Source organism: Dinoponera quadriceps, unplaced genomic scaffold (assembly GCF_001313825.1).
Source record: "Dinoponera quadriceps isolate SergipeBrazil2010 unplaced genomic scaffold, ASM131382v1 scaffold1565, whole genome shotgun sequence".
NCBI classification, from domain to species: Eukaryota; Metazoa; Arthropoda; class Insecta; order Hymenoptera; family Formicidae; genus Dinoponera; species Dinoponera quadriceps.
The window spans coordinates 524,484-542,923 of record NW_014556124.1 but is presented as its reverse complement, the minus strand read 5'-3'; the positions used below and the strand labels follow the sequence as shown (position 1 = coordinate 542,923).

At 49.0% G+C, this 18,440-nt stretch overlaps 1 protein-coding gene across 2 annotated transcripts in view; it reads left to right on the top strand.

Moving 5' to 3' along the window:
• The window catches only part of LOC106746818 (polypyrimidine tract-binding protein 1), a 354,727-nt gene that overhangs the window by 234,673 nt on the left and 101,614 nt on the right, over window positions 1-18,440 (top strand). For both annotated transcript variants that reach the window (XM_014623870.1, XM_014623869.1), the window contains one exon: window positions 16,194-16,298. In XM_014623870.1, the coding sequence (XP_014479356.1) occupies window positions 16,194-16,298 (105 nt within the window). The remainder of the gene's footprint in view (window positions 1-16,193; window positions 16,299-18,440) is intronic.

Sequence of the window (18,440 nt, the reverse complement as noted above, 5' to 3'; positions counted from 1 at the left end):
GAACCGCCGCGACGAGAGGCGCGAGAAGATTTATCGGGGAGGAGGAGGAGCAGCAGCAGCATCAGCAACGCGATTCGATTCGTGTTTTCCCTCCGCTTTCCGCCCGACGATGGGAATACGAGGGAAAAATCGCGCTGAAATTGAATGGGGACGAAGCCGCGAGAGCAAAGGCCGCCGGCTGCGTGCGCGCCCAGCTCGTGCAATTTCCTCGGGCACTTCGGGATATTTTTCTCCACCGCTTCTCATTATAATACGTAAGAATTGCGGGTTGCCTTAATTCGCCCGGGATTTTATTCCACCAATGCTCCGTGCCGAGTCGTCGACAGGAACGACGAAGAAACGTGTATCCAAACGACGGAACAGCGTTGCTTCGACACACAAAACTTTGGTTCTTCTCGTAGAAATTAATCGGGTCGTGTCCCAAGTCTGTAGTAGTCCTAGATAGACATGCCCCAAAATCTGCCTGTCTTAGAAGGGCAGATCCTAAATGAAATTTTGTAAATAGGCTTCGAATAGCAGCATTGCCATCCAGGCGCTTAAATCACCTCTTATCTTGACAAATCACGAAAAATTCATTATCATTTAAAATGAGTCACTATAATCATGAATTATGCCAGATGTTTTCATTAATTTGCCGAATATGCAGGCGGATCCGCGGACTCTTTTTCTGTTCTTCCCTTTTTTTCCTCGCGGGTGTCGACGCAATTTTGGGAAACAGGAGAAGGGGACGAGCGAGCGACCCCCGTTTTCCCGATATTTCGCGCAACGTCGAAAAGCGATCGCGGATCGGAGTGCTTTTTCGCGCTCGCGCGTTTAAATTAATCATGGACGGGAGAATTCTCGCTGCCGCCCCGTCTCTTTCGAACCTCGAGGCGATTCCGACCCGCGACGAGAGAAACGGCGCGCGAAAGGTCGAAGAGAGAAGAGGCCGAGGGAGACGGGGAGGAGCAGGAGGAGTTCACACGTCGGGCAGGGGTTCGCGAGCGGATATACAACACGGCTGGATGGATGGCGAGTGGGCGTTCGGGTGGATGGGGTCGTCCGCATAAATATGGAAATTTCGTAAATCAAGTTAGTTGGCGAAGTGTCGTCGAGTTTTTCAGGGAGATAGAGGGCAACGTTATTTCTCAATTTTCTACCGCCCCGTTTTTTTCCCACCCTCTCTTTCTCTCTCTCTCTCTCTCTCTTTCGCTCTCTCTTTCTTTTTTTTTTTATTACGTCTCGTCGTGCGAAGGCGGCCCCGGCGATTTGGCGAGCAATTAACCGCCGGTTTACATTGTTCGTTAGTCGACGATCGCGCGACGTTCTTTCTTTTCGCGCACGGGGGCTAATTAATTTACGAAGGACGCTCGCTCGCACCGAGGCGCGTTTGCGTCGAGTTTACCGTCCCTCGCGATTACGCGAATCGTCCACGTTAACGGAGAATAAATCCGGAGATTTCGCGCGTGAGACGAAGTGTGTATTTCCGCGAGAACTCGACGCGCGAAAAACCCGACGTTCTTTTTCTCCCTCGCCGTCGCGAGCGATCTCGCAGTTCCGCGCGGCCGCGCCGGGATACACAGCCCTCAGTTAATTTTGAAAGTGGATGGTATTGGCTTAATCCGTGACCGGGCCGAGCTCGCAACAGCGCCGGTTTAACCGTCGGGACTACATTTGCCGATTTAAGCCGCTGCTTAAATATTAGTTCAAGCGCGGCGGCGACGGTGGCGGCTACTGCGGCCGCGTTGCGGCTTCCGACGCTTCCGCGGATAATCGCGCGCTGCCTTCAGCGCCGTTTCCGAATGACCACCGTACGCGCCCGGATACGTTCTGAAAACAGTGGCGCGCTAAACGCGCGGATCAAAAGATTCAGAGCTCTCGGTGTGAGAAAACGAGGTTAAGCGGCGGGAAGTAAAGAGAAACCGGATTAACGGAGAAAAAGTGCCCACAGCGCGCAAGATACCTCGCGATTTACGAAAAAGGAAGGTGAAAAAATGACGAATCGTGTCCTGAGTAATCTTTCTTTCTGTCTCTTAATCTCATTCTCTCTCCTTCTCTTTCTTTCTGTGAAATAATCTTTTTTTTTACATATTAGAGAAAATGTTGATGGAATTCAAGGAGGCTTTCTACCAATTCTGTCTTGAGAGAGGAAAGATCGAATAATTTTGCGGTACCGATGTCCTATTATGTCCGATTATTTTACTTCTTATGTGCCTCTCTCTGGCAGTGTTTTTTGGCAACTTTTTGTGTTCTCAATTTGGAATTATACTGCTTGATTGTATACAAAATTTCATTATGCTGGTCATATTTGAACTTTTACACGATATTTAAACACTACTCGTATTGCATTATTATCGCCATCATCATTATCGTCGCTCTCTTATTATTATTGTTATGTTATATTACAGTTTGTCATTAACATTATCCTTCTCATTTAGTTAATGTACTCATATATCTGTCATCTTAGTTAATATATTCATTACTATCGGTTTCTGTTATTTTCACCGGACCATATTATGTTTAGAAATAGCCCTATTTCTAATCTTTGCTGCGCTTGAGAGGATTCATTCCAGTGCGCCAAATAACAAAAAAAGGTTTTCTCTCTCTGTCCTTCGGGAGCTTCGCATTTCGTCGTACGTCCGGTTCATATGCGTTCTCGTCGGCTCACCGTTGTCTTCGACATCCCGAGAATGTCGAATCGTCGCGCTTAATCGCAGTAGAACCGTCCGGCTAATACATCGGATTAAATTCGGTTTATTCGCCGCTCGACGTCGCCCACGCCAATGGATCATCGCTGCAAAAACGGGAATAATCGCGGACGGACAAACGGGCGGCGGCACGGTCGTTTTACCTCGACGTCGTAATTGAATCCCGTTTTAATTCCGCGATCGATTAAATAATAAAGCGCCCTCCTTTGCCGAGCGTCCAGGAGCCCGTAATCCAATCTCGCGCCCAGAAATTCGAGATCATAGGGAGCACTCCGTAACCCGGGAACTACCGTGAGCGCGCGCACGACCGTCGTCGGTTTATATCGGGCGAGCGCGGCGGACGGGACGGACGCGGAGGAAAAGAAAAGCGCAGCGACCACGAAGACGAAACAACGGGAGAGGAATCGAATTAAAATCCAATTGTCTTCGGTTGCTCCGTAGCTCACGCGATGCTCTATTGATTCGATTTTAGCGGAGCGGCGAGAAGGGCGGCAGAGAGAGAGAGAGAGAGAGGCGGGTCTGGACCCCATTGAAAACGGCACCCGCGGGATTTTCCGTCGCGAGCTGCGCCGCCCGTTTCCTTTGCGGTATTTCATCTCGCGTGGTCGCGTGTTGTGCGTCCGTTCGTGCGACGCACGTGGGACATTCGAATTTGATTTACACCCCGCTCGATGCTCATACGTCCTCGCTTCGTTACAAATGTCGCCGTGTGCGCGAGGCCCCAGCAATGTTTGAAAAATAATGCGCGCACAACGGAGCGATATAGATTTCAGCCCTACTGGGAAATCTCCACGTTTTCGTCGCGCGCGATCTCGACTTACGCATCGATCCCCGGTCTTTTCGAGTATTCACGGAGGTCCCTTGGGGCTCGCTGCGCTGCGAGCTTTGAAAATAATTTGTTGGTGTGTATCGAGAAGAACGCCAAAGCGAAGTACATCCCTCGTAATTCGACGTAATTTGATCCAACGGATACGACGACACTTCCTCCCTCCTGTTGGGGTCGTTTCGCGTTTTACGTCTGGAAGTTCCTTCTTTTAAATCGCGTCTTAATTGTCTCGCAACGGTCGCAATCCGCGGCGGACCTAACTGGAGTGTGAATTATCTTTCCGCCCGATGGGTGCGGAAAAACGTGCTATATTATCGCCGACTGTTACCACCACCATCCGTAACACCGCGAACGCTCGCGGTCACCGTTCGTTGCGCGCCGCTCCTCGACAAATCTGAGTGGGAGCAGGTGGGTGGAAGGAATCGCTTTGTGGCGATGCGATGAATGATTAAAATCGAATCGCGCGGCTCGCACAGTTCCGGAAGTCGGGGAAACGTTCTAACATAGTTAGGAACTCCCCGGGCCGGGGGGAGAAAACCGGTCGGACCCTTCCGAGTCGTCCAATGGAATTACTTAACTCATCCGTCCGTCGTTCGAGGACTGGGAAGAACGAGGAGGGTGGATGCTGCTACGTTGGAAACGAGGAGAGCGAGACGAGGTAGGAACGGTCGACCGGGGACCACCATCGGTGGCAGTTACAACGTTTGTTGATCGTTAAATCTGGAAATTCGATTTGCTCTCGATCTCGAGAACGAAATCGTCGGGAGAATCGCGAGACGTCACGACGAGTCTGTGACGTCGGTTTCTGCGCTAAAATTAGACAAGAAGATCCGAGGGAAAAAAAAGGAACGGGATCTCTTGGATACACATCGACTCGAAGGTGCAAGTCTCTTCTTCTTGCCGGCGACACGGTTCTCGTCGGACTCCCCTCGACATCCTCGCAACGCGGTCCGTCTGAGATTACTTGGTAAACTTTGGGAAATAAACGGCGCGACTACGTGCGAGTTCCGCGAGAATAACTTCGTCCCACGGCGATGTGTACGTTGCGTCGCGACAGATAAGGGATTGTTTTTAATTACGGGATCTCCGTTTTATTTGTCTCTCTCTCTCTTTTTCCCTCTTTTTCTTTCTCTCTCTCTTCGCGTCATCGCAAGGAAAAAGTTTCACGGCGATGCACGCGCGCGCCACCCTCTTTCGACGAAGTTGGAAAAAGTATCGAAGTTCGAACGACCATCTGTTGATCCCCGCAATCGTCAGCCGAAGATAAAACGGTTCGCGTTGGGTCTCGCGATAAAGTGGGAAACGTGTCCCGGGATTAAATGGAAATGTCTGTTGTCCCGCGAGGTGTGAGGTAACGAATGAACTTCGAACTCACCCGTGCGTGAGTAAGCGAGAGGATAATCACGATCGTCCCCTCCCGCGCGACAAGACGCACTCGCGATTATCTGCAGAAATAAATAAATGCGTGGGATGATCACGGTGGAATCGATTGCGATTATCGGGGGAACGGGTGGCTCGAGAATTACCGAGAAAAACGGACTCCTCGCATTCACGTGTACACGTGTGCTTATTTCGACTAAAAAAAATGTTCGTTCAAGAAATTCAACGGAGGAACGATGGAGCTTCGACCTTTCCGTTAACTAATCCGCGTCTAATGGACGAATAAATCCTCGAATGAAAGGGAGGCTGGATTAACGATGGTGAGCGTGCAGTAGCAGAAAGCGCCGCGGTCCCTTATCTATGCGGACTTACCCGTTCGCGCGAAATTTCAGAAAAATAGCAGTCTTGCGCCAAGCCGGTGGGCCAATAAAGGCGCACGAGCGCGCGGCTCCAATCGCGTCGTCGCTGGAATTTCGGAAAGGAGCTTAGCACGACGGATTCTCTCGTCGCGCTCGTCTCGCGAGATGCGTAGAAAAATCCGAAATTCAGATGTAACTCTCGCATCGCGTCACATTCTATCCTGTCGGGTCGGTACATCGCGTACCTCGCGTTTCTCGGCAGGAAAAAGCGAGAAAAACCGAGCGAAGGAGGTAGGGGATGCTTTGCGCTTGCTGGGTACGACGGGGGCAGGTGAGGAGTTGGTGAGCGGAGAATGGCAGGCGTGGCCCGAAAACTTTTGATAACACTTGCAAATTGCTTTCGAAAATAGAATAACAATCCAATTTCGTCGCTCGCAGCGGTCGACTGAGGCTGCCGGCTCTCTCTTTCTCTCTTCCCCTTTTACCCGCTCTCTCACTTTGCGAGGCCACTAAGGGGGAAGATCGAGGGAAGCGAATTCGATGTATGCACTTTCTCGCTTGTAAAGGTTGAATTCGACGAACAGATCGACCAACCGACCGAGCAGACGGTCCTCGAAGACCCTGAAATTGAAACGACGTTAACGTTTTAACTATCGACGAGTTTTTTTTCACACCAGTTCAAGCGACGTGTACTTCGTCCGTCGAGGGGTTGTTTGCTTAAGTGCGGACGAGGATAGAATAATTTATTAGAATACGAATCGAGGCTCAAGCCGAATCCGTCGGAATGTGCACGTTGCAAGTCCGATTCAATATTAATGTTAAAAGAGAGGAGAAAGCTTTTTAGGAAGTAGTAGTTGGTCCTTTAAGAAGCTCCGCTTTTCGGAGCTTTACATAAGTTTTTGGCGCTCCGGTGTCCGTTGGAGGAGAATCTCGCATTGCAAGGTATATTTCGTGAAGTAATTATCGAGCGCAAATTCACATCGCTAATTTCACTCTGCGTGCCTCCGTCCGTTCGTCGGATGATCTTAAATGACAGCTTGCCGATGAACGAAATAGCAGCCGAGAACCCTCGTCGAAGGTCGAGTCACAGGGATGACACTCTGAAAGGAGGCGGAGTCCAGACTAGGGGGTCGAGAATGGCCAAGAAAAGACGAAAATCGGGTGAAACGCGCTGGCGACGGCAATCTTCGCCGTCTTCCGGACAATCGGGCGACGGCCCTTCCGCTTCCGGAATCCATCCGTCGTTTCTGCCGATATAATTGCCGTTATATATCCCGAGGAAAACGCCCGTTTTATCGTCAATCGACTGGCACTGACCTCGTTTTTATCGCGTTTGGACGAAAACCGCGCGCGATTAGTAGGACAGTTCTTTTTCGCTTCCGCTGACGTTTATGCGAGCGACTGGCCGGCGCGCCTCAAATCTGCTTACAAACCACTTTTGCGGATTGCGGTTTTTACAGATTTCGGTGGGAAGCTTCTTTTTGTCGGTCGAGATACGAACCGCTTGGTTTTTCACCGAAGAATTCTTTCGTCTTTGTTACTCTCTCAAGTCGACGAATCAGTGTATATGTCACCAATTGTATCAGTGAAACAGTATTTTGAACCCCATCAGGATGAGTGTCTCTAAAATGACACATTCGACTGAAACTTTTACATATTTCTTGACGTTTGAGATTACGTCATTTCAAACGTGTTTAATCGTGTTAAATGACGTGATTTAGACGGCAAAATTGTGTAAGAAAAGCTTCAGCTTTCCAAAATAACACTTGGATTTGCAGTGTATAATTACTGTGAGTGATAATACGCTGAGTGCACTTAGAGAGTACGAATGCATCTCAATTTTATTTCTCTCTTTCTCTTCTCTTTGTGCGAATGTAATTCGAGCGAATTTGTTCCGCGAGTCCGTTTTTAAACAAGGCGTAATATTAAGTTCGCTTTGCGAGAGTTTTAGGACGTTTTGGAATTTATGTGGATTTGGGAGGTTGCGCGCTTCGAGTTAAGCGCACATTCGAAGAACAGCGCTCTTCGGGGAATGAGTTTCTCTCTCGCGTCTGTTCTTACTTGACTCAAAGACGAGACTATAAAGCAGCCTTTACGATCAAGCCGGCGACATCAGGCGGTAAAAGCATACCATGACACGTACGGTCAATTGGACTATTTCCAGCTTCCATCGTTGATTTCTAAGCGTTCCGTCTTTCGTCGTTTCGTTTCGAAAAGAGGTCAATCGCATCGATTTTTCCGCTCCGCTAACGTTCCGTCCGTTGGAAAATATTTCTCCCTATTATCCCGGAACGCAAAATCGTCTCCGAAACCTCCTCCCGAATCCGAGTGTTTAAAGCACGCGGGAGCGAAACTTCGGCGATCTAGTGAAAAGATGGTGTAACGAAGGGTTAAGTACGTTGAGAGGGAAAATAAAGCGTTATCTCGAGATTGATCGAGCGCGCTTGCCTCGCTTCGAGCAATTACGGACCCTTCGTTAATCGATGGGTAATTATTCCTTCGTTTTATCCTTTCGTTATATCGTTTGAATCGTCTCTCCTCTCCGAGATTAGCCTGCCCCTACTCACAGACGTTCTTCCGATTATCTGACAATGATTTCTAAGTGCATGAATAAGCTCTTCTAACCGGATAAGATCGGGCACGAGGAAAATGCGCGCGACACGTACGCAGGGAAAATATTTTAGCGGTAATATTTTAATAAACATTATTACTAAGATTTGTAATGCTGGATTATAACGGAATTACTATCGAAATTATTATATATGTTGCAATTTTTAATGATATGTATATATGATATACATCGTTAAAGATTACAGCACATATCGTAATTTCAGTCATAATTCTGGTATGGTACAGCATTATTACAGCATTATTATAGCAAAATTTTGTGGTAAAATTTGCTATAATATTTTGTCCGTGTAATTTTTTATTTTCAAAATCTGCAATACGTTTTCTATGTGCGTTTTGTTACGCTTGGACTAATCGAAATTTCAAATGAAAAAAGTAATTGTTAATTTATTTATATATGAGATTATTTCTTAAAAATTTATTATTGATATTGAAGAGGCTATCGTTCAAAGATGATCGAAGAGATGTATGCGTTTTTTACGACGAAAATAATATTCGCTCAATTAATTTAATCGCTGCATGTCGTCGCGGAAAATTTAAGTGAATATTTCGTAGATCTTAAGATTTATCTATCGCGGTACTCTAAGGCGTCGAAATCGGCTTGTCGGGGATTCGTATTTTCTACGTGAAAGTGAAATATCGGAACCGATAGCGACGCGCTTTTGTAGGCAGGATCGAGATATCCTGCGCGTGAATGGCGAAGCATATCTCAGAAGATCGGGTGAGAGAAATGCGCGATGCTTTAAATTTCATCTGCGCCACGTCCGACCTTAATCGCATCCGGCCGACTAAATTTCCCATTCAGCTTTTCCCCGCGGGACCGTTTCCCGCGGACTTCTTCGCAACGAAATTATAAAAGCGATCGAGCTCCACCGTGAAAAATCCAAATTGTATCGTTCATGGTTCCGTTGCAGCATAATAGAACCATAACGACTTCCATACGCCGACCGTTGCAATATTCGATTTGCCATCCTTTTTCCATTTTTCTAAGATAGGTGGGATTAAACCGACTTATGTGGTTTCTCGTCAAATTCACAGAATAAAGACCGAAACAATACCCCGAATTTTTCGTTAAAACGTAAATGTAAGTATCGTAATACGTTATAAGAAATACGTTTAGACCTCTCGTTATTATATAATATCGAAACTTCATACTTTGCATAATAAAAACTTCCGACATGTTCTATTTTCAAATGATTCGGTTTCTGTAACCAAAAACAAATTACAGTAACCAAATCATTCGAAATGAATCGAATGTTTCGCAGTCGTTATCAAATTCTTTCTTCAGTGTATATCGTTTTCTTCGCGCGTTCGGTCAGGATCATCTATAAAAGAAGCTGCTTACGGTGATCTTCACCGTGCCGACCACGAAATTTTCCCTTGAAAAATTCGTTCGACGACCCGTGTCCCGCGATTTATTCGACTCGCGTTCGCTCTCGTCGTAAGTCGCTTCGTTTCCAGCTAGGTAGCCCAGTTTTAGGGCCGACAGAGAACTTCATGTTTCGGCCGGTTTTCCCTCCAACTCTTTAGCTTCCGGCGCTTTTCCCGATCGGCGACCCGGACTTTCGAAACCCGCGAAACGCAATCCCTTTCGAGAAGTGCTCCGGGGGGTCGTTCCCGTACTTTCCGCCCCGATTCGAAGCCACACCCTGGCAGAACGGATATTATTTTTGCGCCGCTACGCTCTCCCATTGTTTCTCGTCGTCATCGTCTTCGTCGTAGTCGTTCGCTTAAGCTTTTTAGCCCGCACGAAGAACTCTTAAGTACCTCTTGAAAAACCGTCGTAAGTCTACTTTCTTCCGCGATTATGGCTTATTAAGCCCCCGCGCCTTTATTACGCGAGTCTCCTTGGCGTCCCTTTTGTTCCCCGAAGATTTCAAGATAATCGTCCGTAAAGGCGAATTCTCTTCCGATCATCCGACGCGCCGGCACCTCTACCGTCGCTTTATTTATTCCCCTTGAAACAGCCGGGCGATTCAGAGAAATTGCTATACGTAACCTGAAAGTAACTTCAGAGCCAACGATTTGTCTCTTACGGGACGAATCGCATCGCTAAAAGTCTTCTCGAGATTTAGATCGGCGATCGTGCTTTCATGTTCACGCTCTTTCAGGAAAATCAATATTGACCATGCCGCCGATGTTATTGTTTGAACTCGAGTATATCATTCTCCTCATATTTCTTGGGCCGAGGGTGCCGAAAATTTACAAAATTCACGCGTCACTCGCTCTCTATGCGCGCCCACACGCCTCCGCGTGCGAGGGAAGTTTGCAGAAGAACATAAATTACAATACGTAGGATTTAAACGGTGAACTTTTTGCGTAAGCTTATCTTCGCCCCATGTTCCCGCAGGATACAGTTGGGAAGGCAAGGGTGGCGATAGGGGTCGAAGGCGGTTGTTGCCGCGTTCTCTCCGGCAGCTTCCTACGTATTTTTTAAGAGCGCGTTATTCTGAAATTCATGAACCCGAACGACGTGATCGCGATAAAAGCGCACAAGGTACGGGGGAGCTTTCGCGAGAGAATCTCATCTCGCGAGATCGAGAGTCCCAAGATTGTATTCCACGGCCGTGGATTCGAAATTGCACAGCGGCAATTCTTGATAAACATTGGAGAAAGAGGAAGAGAAAGAACAAAGTTGAAAATAGTTTCAAGTAGCTTTACCTCAAAGAACGAAACTCTGCGTTTAATGAGGGCGCACGGCTTCCTCTTTCGGGGAGGCGTCTCAGTCGATTAACATTCTATATATTTCTATATACTCTTCACAGTATTTTCGCGGTTGGAATTCGAGAAGCACTTTGGAGAAGAATCCTCATCTCAGACGAACAGATTTATCGTCGAGAGAGACCTCTCGCGCGCTGGATTATTTACCCGAGTTCTTTTCCACCAGGGACGCGGAGTCGCGCCCGCCGAAACTTAATTTACTCCGCGCGGGAACGAATTTTCCGCGTGCGTCTACCCGTCTCGTGTTTGGTTTTCGGGAAAGTTGCACCACGACACATTCGCGCGTACACATACACACAGGGCGCCGCGTCTTCGCTCTTCCGCGAAGATGCTCGCGCGTATTTCGCAGGCGGCGGACCGGGGCATTATTTTGAAATTCATGAGGCCGAATGGCGTAACCGCGTAAGGGTAAAGTTCGGAAGGTGTGGGAGAAGGGAAGACGAAGTGGCCCCGATTGAGCTAACTTTTGTCGGCGGCTCCGGGAAAAAAGGCGTCGCGACGTCTCGCGGACGGAAGTGCCCTGGCAAACACATTCGCGTATTTTACATACGCCGGCGGGAGAGCGCGTCGCCGCACATTTGAATATCCAGCCGTGCCTCGGAATGAAATGTAATCGGGAGAAATCATTTCTTACATCGGGCCGATTTCCCGCGACCGAATCACAGACTTGATCGAGGCATTGCCGAGCTACAAGAGACGAACTCGCGCGTAAAACCGCGGCCGTCATCGCCGCAACGTTTAACGGAGAGAGTTAATTATCCCGCCGTCGTTTAACAGAAAAGACTTTTTCTCGGGGGAGAACCGTCCGAGCGACGTCGCTTTACAGTCACCTTTACCGGCCGTCAATTTTCCAAGACGGTATATCTCGGCCTTTGTTATCGTACTTCGCAGGAAGACAAGCGCTTCTTTGAGGCGACTCTGAAGCAGCGCACGGACGGAAACGGCGAGACGAGCCGCTGTTCGCGAATTATCGGCGCGTAATTCGGGACGGACTTCCGCGTCTCGCATCGATCGAGCCTGAATTAACTATCCATTTTCTCAGCGAAGTAGCGTTTCAACGCGCTCGCCCGGATTTTTCAGGAACGCGTTTCTCACGCTCTTGCCGGATCGTCGACATGTATTCGATCGATCGGTCGAATCGAAGGGCCAGGTTGCTGTCGACCGCAGGACGTGAGCGAAACCTCCTAACGGCGCGCGCTAATTAAGGCGAAATCCTCGCACCGACTTCATTAGCGGATAGATACGGCCGCGCGGAAGGAAACGCCACTAATGATGATAGTCACGGATGTTCGCCGGCGTACTGATAGCGTCGATCGGCGCCATTATGCACGCGTCGAACTTCTCAATACGATCGCCCTCGTTCGCGAGCATTAAATTAACCGCCGGTTCGTTAAGTCCCCAGTCCTTATCGAAGAGCGACGCGGCATAATACGTCGCGCGCCCCGAAACTGCCTTTCAATCGCGGATTCGATCCATCTCCTCTTTCATCGAGGGAAACGTTCAGGCGGCGGCTTTTATTATGCCGCGAGCGATTGAAACCGAAGCGCGCTCTTCACGATCCTCCGCGTCTCAGAATCGCCAGAAGAGACAATGGGGTGTCGATTCGAAACGCGCGATATTGATTACATGATAAATAAACAAAGCACGATCCGTTTTCCTGGATAATCCGCCTTACCGAGAAAGACAAAAGTCCAGGTTTTACGCGACGAAAGAGAAGATCTTGTTCGATGCGATTCTCGCGACTCCTCGTGTGTATCTCCTCGCTGCTTTAATTCGCGGCTCAGTGACGCCGAAGCACGAAGCGATCGGTCAGAGCGCGCTTCACCCTAACAAGCGGCTTTAATTTCTGCCCTCTTTCCACGTCATTTGCCGTAGAGAAGGGTCTCCGTCGAGAGAACACGATCCGACGGGTAAGTTCCGCTCTCCCTTTGGGTTATCCGGTTCGCAGTCGCCGATACAAGTCGCATTAAAGATCTCCCTTATTAGGCATTATCGTCGGCGTTATCGATTCTATCCGTCATCGATTGCTTTTCGTTACATTCGATTAAATTCCCGTTAACAGTCCGGAGGACTATCTCGCGAACTTACGCGTGGATGAACCGACGATTCGCGCCGTCCCACGACCGATTAATTGATTTTCGCTGTCATCATTCGCCGGTTAATTACGCCCGGCTCGTCCTCACCGCGGGTATTATCAATTTAAAGTCCGGCGTATCTCCGGCCGCTAGTTTCCGTAACGCGCGCGTCAATAAAACGAACTGACGTTTATCCCTTGTAGGCACCCCTCTATTTACAGTATTCAGCCTTTATTGCGTAACGATGGCTCGCGGTCGCAGGTGCGCGACGTCGATCAATCGCCGATAAATTTCCGTCACTCGTCATACGATATTTAATAACGATTCCTCGCGGCTGCCAATCGCGGGGGAAGACGAAACTTTGTTTATCGGGGTGGGGTGAGGCAGGAAACGCGCGTGGGAGAGGGGGAAATATAAGTGATATCGTGTACATAATCCCCGCTTCGTAAAAAGCGAAATAATCCAACTGTCGCCCCGATTCGCGAAGCTCTCTTCGTAATCTCTCGGTTAAAGTTTCGGGACGTGTATCCAAGAGCCATCCATCTCGAAAGGCAATAATGGTCCGACCAGCCAAGCCCTTTCCTCCGACAGCCTATCAGCACGGCTATCTTCGGCCAATATTATCTTAGTGGCGCTACGCCGCGTGTCTCGCATCCTTTCGCCGCTCGTCGTCGACGTCGTCCGAGACGAGGAAATTGACCTATCCAGCGGTGGACAATCGCCGGCTCGCGAGCGCCACGGAGATAACGGCTAAAATTGCCCGCGTTAACGACTTCGGTATACTGCGGATTTCGTTCGCGAACGCGCGTTACGCCGTGATTGAAAATAATTAGAGGGCCGAAGTGCTCTCGTATCGGGCACTTGTCCATGGATTTATACGAGCTCAACGGAGCGTGTCGCTGGATTCGCTTCTCTCGACGGCATCCGAGAGCTCTCATCGGGTCCGCAGCCGGCGCGTGAGATTGGTTTGTCATCCGAGCGAAGCTATCGTTTCCGGTGCCGTCCATCCGGCCGCGCGATCGTGAGACGATTCCACGCGGGTCGTCGGACACGTGAAACGCTCGCTCGCCCATCAGGACGCACGGAAGATTGATCGCGGAGAGAAGCAGAAAGGACGGACGCGTGGATGAGGACGAAAAGCGGAAAGAAAACAGTAGGCGAGATTAGGGAGGGGAGAGGGAAAGAAAGAGCGAACAAGGTCTCGAGGATCGAGAGAAAACAATGCGCGATACTGAAAGAAAGGGGGGGTGCAGGAGGAGAAACGCTGCGCTCGACGGTCGTAGGTTGCTTCGCTGGGCTGGAGAATTGAAGGATGAAAACACAGAATAGAGAGAGAGAGCCCGTGACGGGGGTTGCGAGAGGAGATGAGGTGGGGTTGTTCGGGGGTGGTTCGGGGAGCCATAATCCATACGTTCGCGGTGAAATAAATAATACACGAGCGCCGGGGTCGAGCGCGGTTAGTTCTACCGGATGTTGGTCAGAGGATGAACCCCTATCTCTCTCCCCGGTATCCGCGAGGAAAATACGGGATCCGAGTGCCTCGCCGTGCGGTTTTCCGTTTCTCCGCCCCCTCGGGCGCTCTCTGTGATCGCGGTGAGAGAGGGACCCCGTTTCGTACGAGAGCTCCTTCTTGCCGCTCTTTGAACGATATTCCGCCTAACAGCGCACACTCGATGTCCGCCGAGGACGCTCTCGCGACGTACGTGTGTGTACTTTTGCGATGTACGAACCATGCACAAGAAGATGCGCGTAGAAAATGTGCCCCTCTAATTGCGCCGCTCGACGTCTACCTCTGATAACTTTTCGATTAGCTCGGAGTAAACACCGGCGACTCTCCGCGTTCGACGTAATCCGACGATTAGTGGATTTATATAAAATATGTCCGGCGAAATGGGGAGTCGTTGCTGCCGTCGCTCCCGAGTGGAAAAGCGGGGAATCGTTGAAAAATAATCATGTTTTCGTTGAATTCGAGGAGGTAACGCGTTTCTTCCTTGTAAAGCGGAGGCGACCTCTCGTTTCCTTTAATTTACGCGCAGGAAGTCGCGTCTTTGATCTACGGCAATTTTCTTCTCAGAGTACATGCTTTATATACATTTTAGAAGACACGGGGGAAGACGGATACACAAATTACAAGATTAATTCCACAATAGCAAAGAAACGATTTTTCTGTGAAAGCGATACGCTTGCGGAGTAGAAAAATTAACACAGGAGGAAGAGGAAGGAGGGTTTAATCTTACTCTTTGTTGTTCGATAATCCGAGCGAATCTGCAGGATGAGCTTCCGCATCCTTTTCCTTCCGCCTTCGTCCAGTCGTTTTCCCCGACTTTGATCTCACATTCCGTCTCGACATGGCCGCCGCCTTGAGTTCCCAGTGGTTTTCCTTGCGAGTTATGAATTATCTTTCGCGCGCATCCGCCGACGCGTCGCTACTCCCACTGTCAAAGCTCGCCTGTGCAGATTTAACCGGGGCGCGTCCAACCGCCGGCTGCATAATGCAACCTGTAATTCGTGAATAAATGCAGCGACGACAAGCGGCGGTCGTGATAAATATTTCGTTAAGCGGCGGCTGATGTGCGCGACGTTCCTTTGACGCCGAATGTCGTCGACGAGGCGTGATCGTAACTGCATAACAGATCACGCGAAAGCGAGAAAGTCGCGATCTTAGCGAGGTGACGAATACGTACGTTGCGTCCTTCTCACGGGAAAATCATTCCATCGCGAATTGATTATCATTCTCAGCGGCAACGATACGGCTATTTCACTCGCTTGGAATTTTTCTTCGTGGCGATTAACGCGTACGGGTGGATTAACCATGGGAAAAAGAACCGAGAGAGGAGAAGCGCTTCACGAAGGGTGATTCGCGAAGGAGACGAAGGGTCGTGGATTAATTATTAATGTCTCGCGAGACAGTAAGAGAAACAGAGAGAAGCTCCTTCGCTCGAGTGACCGCAACGTTTTTCCGCGTCTGAGAGACTCCGTTAAGTATTTAGACTTGGACTCGCGTTAAAAGCATCTTACTGCTGTATGTTGCTGATCCGTTTCTTTTGACGCCCGGTCCGAGATTTATCGACACTCTCAAGGACGAGACGTCGAATGGATTCTGCCAAGAGAAGGATATCCGCGAGCCTTCTTTCCACTCCTTAAGTAATCGAGAGATGCTCGACGCGATAATTTATTTCAATTCCCCTTGAAAGCTACGGGAGGATAAAATGGGACGAGCGGCGCGATTAGCGCTCGCGAAGTAGTAGCAAACTGTCCGGCTTAATCTTATTTCATAGATTACCGCTTCGTGATGTTCTCGCGACTCGTAAAAATACACTCCGAAAATACTCTGATTAACGCTGTCGCAACTCGTCGTGATTTAGATTTACGATGGCTGCGACATTCGCGGTGATTCTAAATCGGGTTATCGTGTATAAAACGCGAGAACACGCGGCGAATAGAATTTATAGGGAGAAGTTCGCGTCGCGAACGAGTTATTTGTATATACTTGAATGTGCTCTCTATTTTGTTGCAGAGGGGTAGCGACGAGCTTCTGTCGCAAAGCGGAGCAGTCAGCAATGGTGCTTCAATGAGTCCTCAACCTCATCACGCGGCCGACAACAACAATGACGCCAAGAAGGTGAGTACTTCCAATTGAATAAGATCATTCGGATAAACTTGTTTGGAATCGACCGGAATCTTTTAGTTATTCCAGAAATTTTCTCTTACATTTTATACGGAATAATTGAGCGATTCCGATAGAAGTTAATTCTGAACGAATCCATAATATGTGTCCTGAACCGATTCGCACAGCCATTAGTGTACACTAAGTTTCCGGATAATTGTCGTTCAGTGATGCGACAAATTCATAGCGCCGTGGAATATGCATTCGCGTGTTCGACTTCATGTGTCTGTTGCCTCTCTGAGAATCTGCCGCGTCTCGATCTCGGCAGCCGCGGTAATTCACGCGGAGCGGGACGAAACGAAATACAAGGAACGCCGATAACTTCCTTTCCGGTCCGACCATTTCGCCGATGGCGCGTACAGTCCACGCGGAGCTTTTTGGCAGGAAAGGAGGGGGGAGGTGCTTTTTCTCCCGCGACCAGAACGTGCAACGAACCATAAATCATCGCATACCGAAGAGAAATTCGTATGCAGTGACCTCGATTGAAATGCGTCCATTGAAATCTGATCAGTCGCTCTCGCGTTCCCCGAAGAGTTAGTTCTTGCGTTCCTCCCAGTTTGCGCTGCGACCAACGCGTATCGAAATGGCCGGGAATCGTTTTCTCGGTGGACACAGGTGGACGATGACGCCGATACGTTCTTTCGTGAGAATTTCCGGTAGATCGTAATGCGAGAGCGACGCGCGACCTCTCTTGAAGAGAAACTTGATTTTTCACGTAACCGGTTATTATCTTTCGCATAACAGCGTGTGCCACCGAGTGATATGACAAATATTAATTAACTTCACGTGTGTCGCGAGAGAATCGATGGCCGGTAGACGAAGAGAAATTATCGGCGATGTGTAGAGTCTCGCAGGAAAAATTAATTCCCAGGCATGATTCTCGCGCGTCCCTTCGAGCGAATGAAAATTTCAACGGGAAGAGAGAGAAGGGTGATGGATAAATAGATAGATAGAGGAGGGGGGCGGGGGGCGGAAGAGAGGGAATGGCCATTTGATAGCTTGATGATTATTAATCGATCTATTTACGTGATCGACATCCTGTGGATTATTTTGTGAACGCCATTAAGCAATCTGTTTGTGTTCCGCTGAAATTAATAGTCGATTCAATTGTAAGCTTCACCGAATAGCGGAATATAAAAAGCGCCGATGAATTTCTCATACACGTCACGGGTGCTTCCCTACCGTCGAAGCTATCTCGCTGGGATTCGAATTCGAAAAATTTCCCTTGAAGAAACGATCACTTTAAGTGCGACGTCCGACGGCGGTGAGCGAATTTTTCGAATTCTCGGCCGAGAGAGATGAAAATGTTCGCACCTACGAGCGGGTTAAGAAGGGGATAAAAGGTTAACATTTGTTTCCGCGAGGGAGCGGAAAAAGCCGACGTAAGATACGACGTTTTAGCGAGGTAACGTACCTTAATTAATATTTTGCGCGCACAGAGACGACAGCCGTTTTACGGCGTGGGCTCCGCCACACGGCGAGGAATAGGACGGGCGGCACTTTTCTCGCGCACCTGTTCTCGTCACGTATCCTCGACGTCGTCACACGTCGTTTCGACGAGGACGCGAAAAAATGGTGGAATTTCCGGAGACGCGAACGTCGACGATGACGACGACGGCGCTGTCTGAAAACCGCACGGCTCGCCAACGTGTCCGGATCACTCGGTGGCGGCACGTGCACCACCGGGTGTACAGAAAGTTTTCGGCCTCGTTCCGCTCTTGCCTGGCGTCGTTAATCATTTTCGCCGAAGCTGTGTAACGTGTTTCGGCGACCGTAAAGCCGCCGTCGTGCGCGCGCGCACGTGAAGCTTTCGCAGCGCTTTCATTTTCCGCGGTATTTTACCGAAATTCCTATTTAACTGAACCGACGAATCTGCGTTGCCGAAAAAAAAATGAGAAAGAGATAAATGTCAATGCGTGGGGGTATATGATTGATGGATCAGTGGAAATGTTACGTCTCGTCGCCGGCTGCGCTCGTGTTTTGATTCGGAGACGTATAATAATTCTTCCGTGTTTTTGTAAATTAGAAAAATATCAAGTAATATTTCCTCTTTCCTACATAAATTCGTCCATGTTTACATTCGGCGCGGCATCGTTC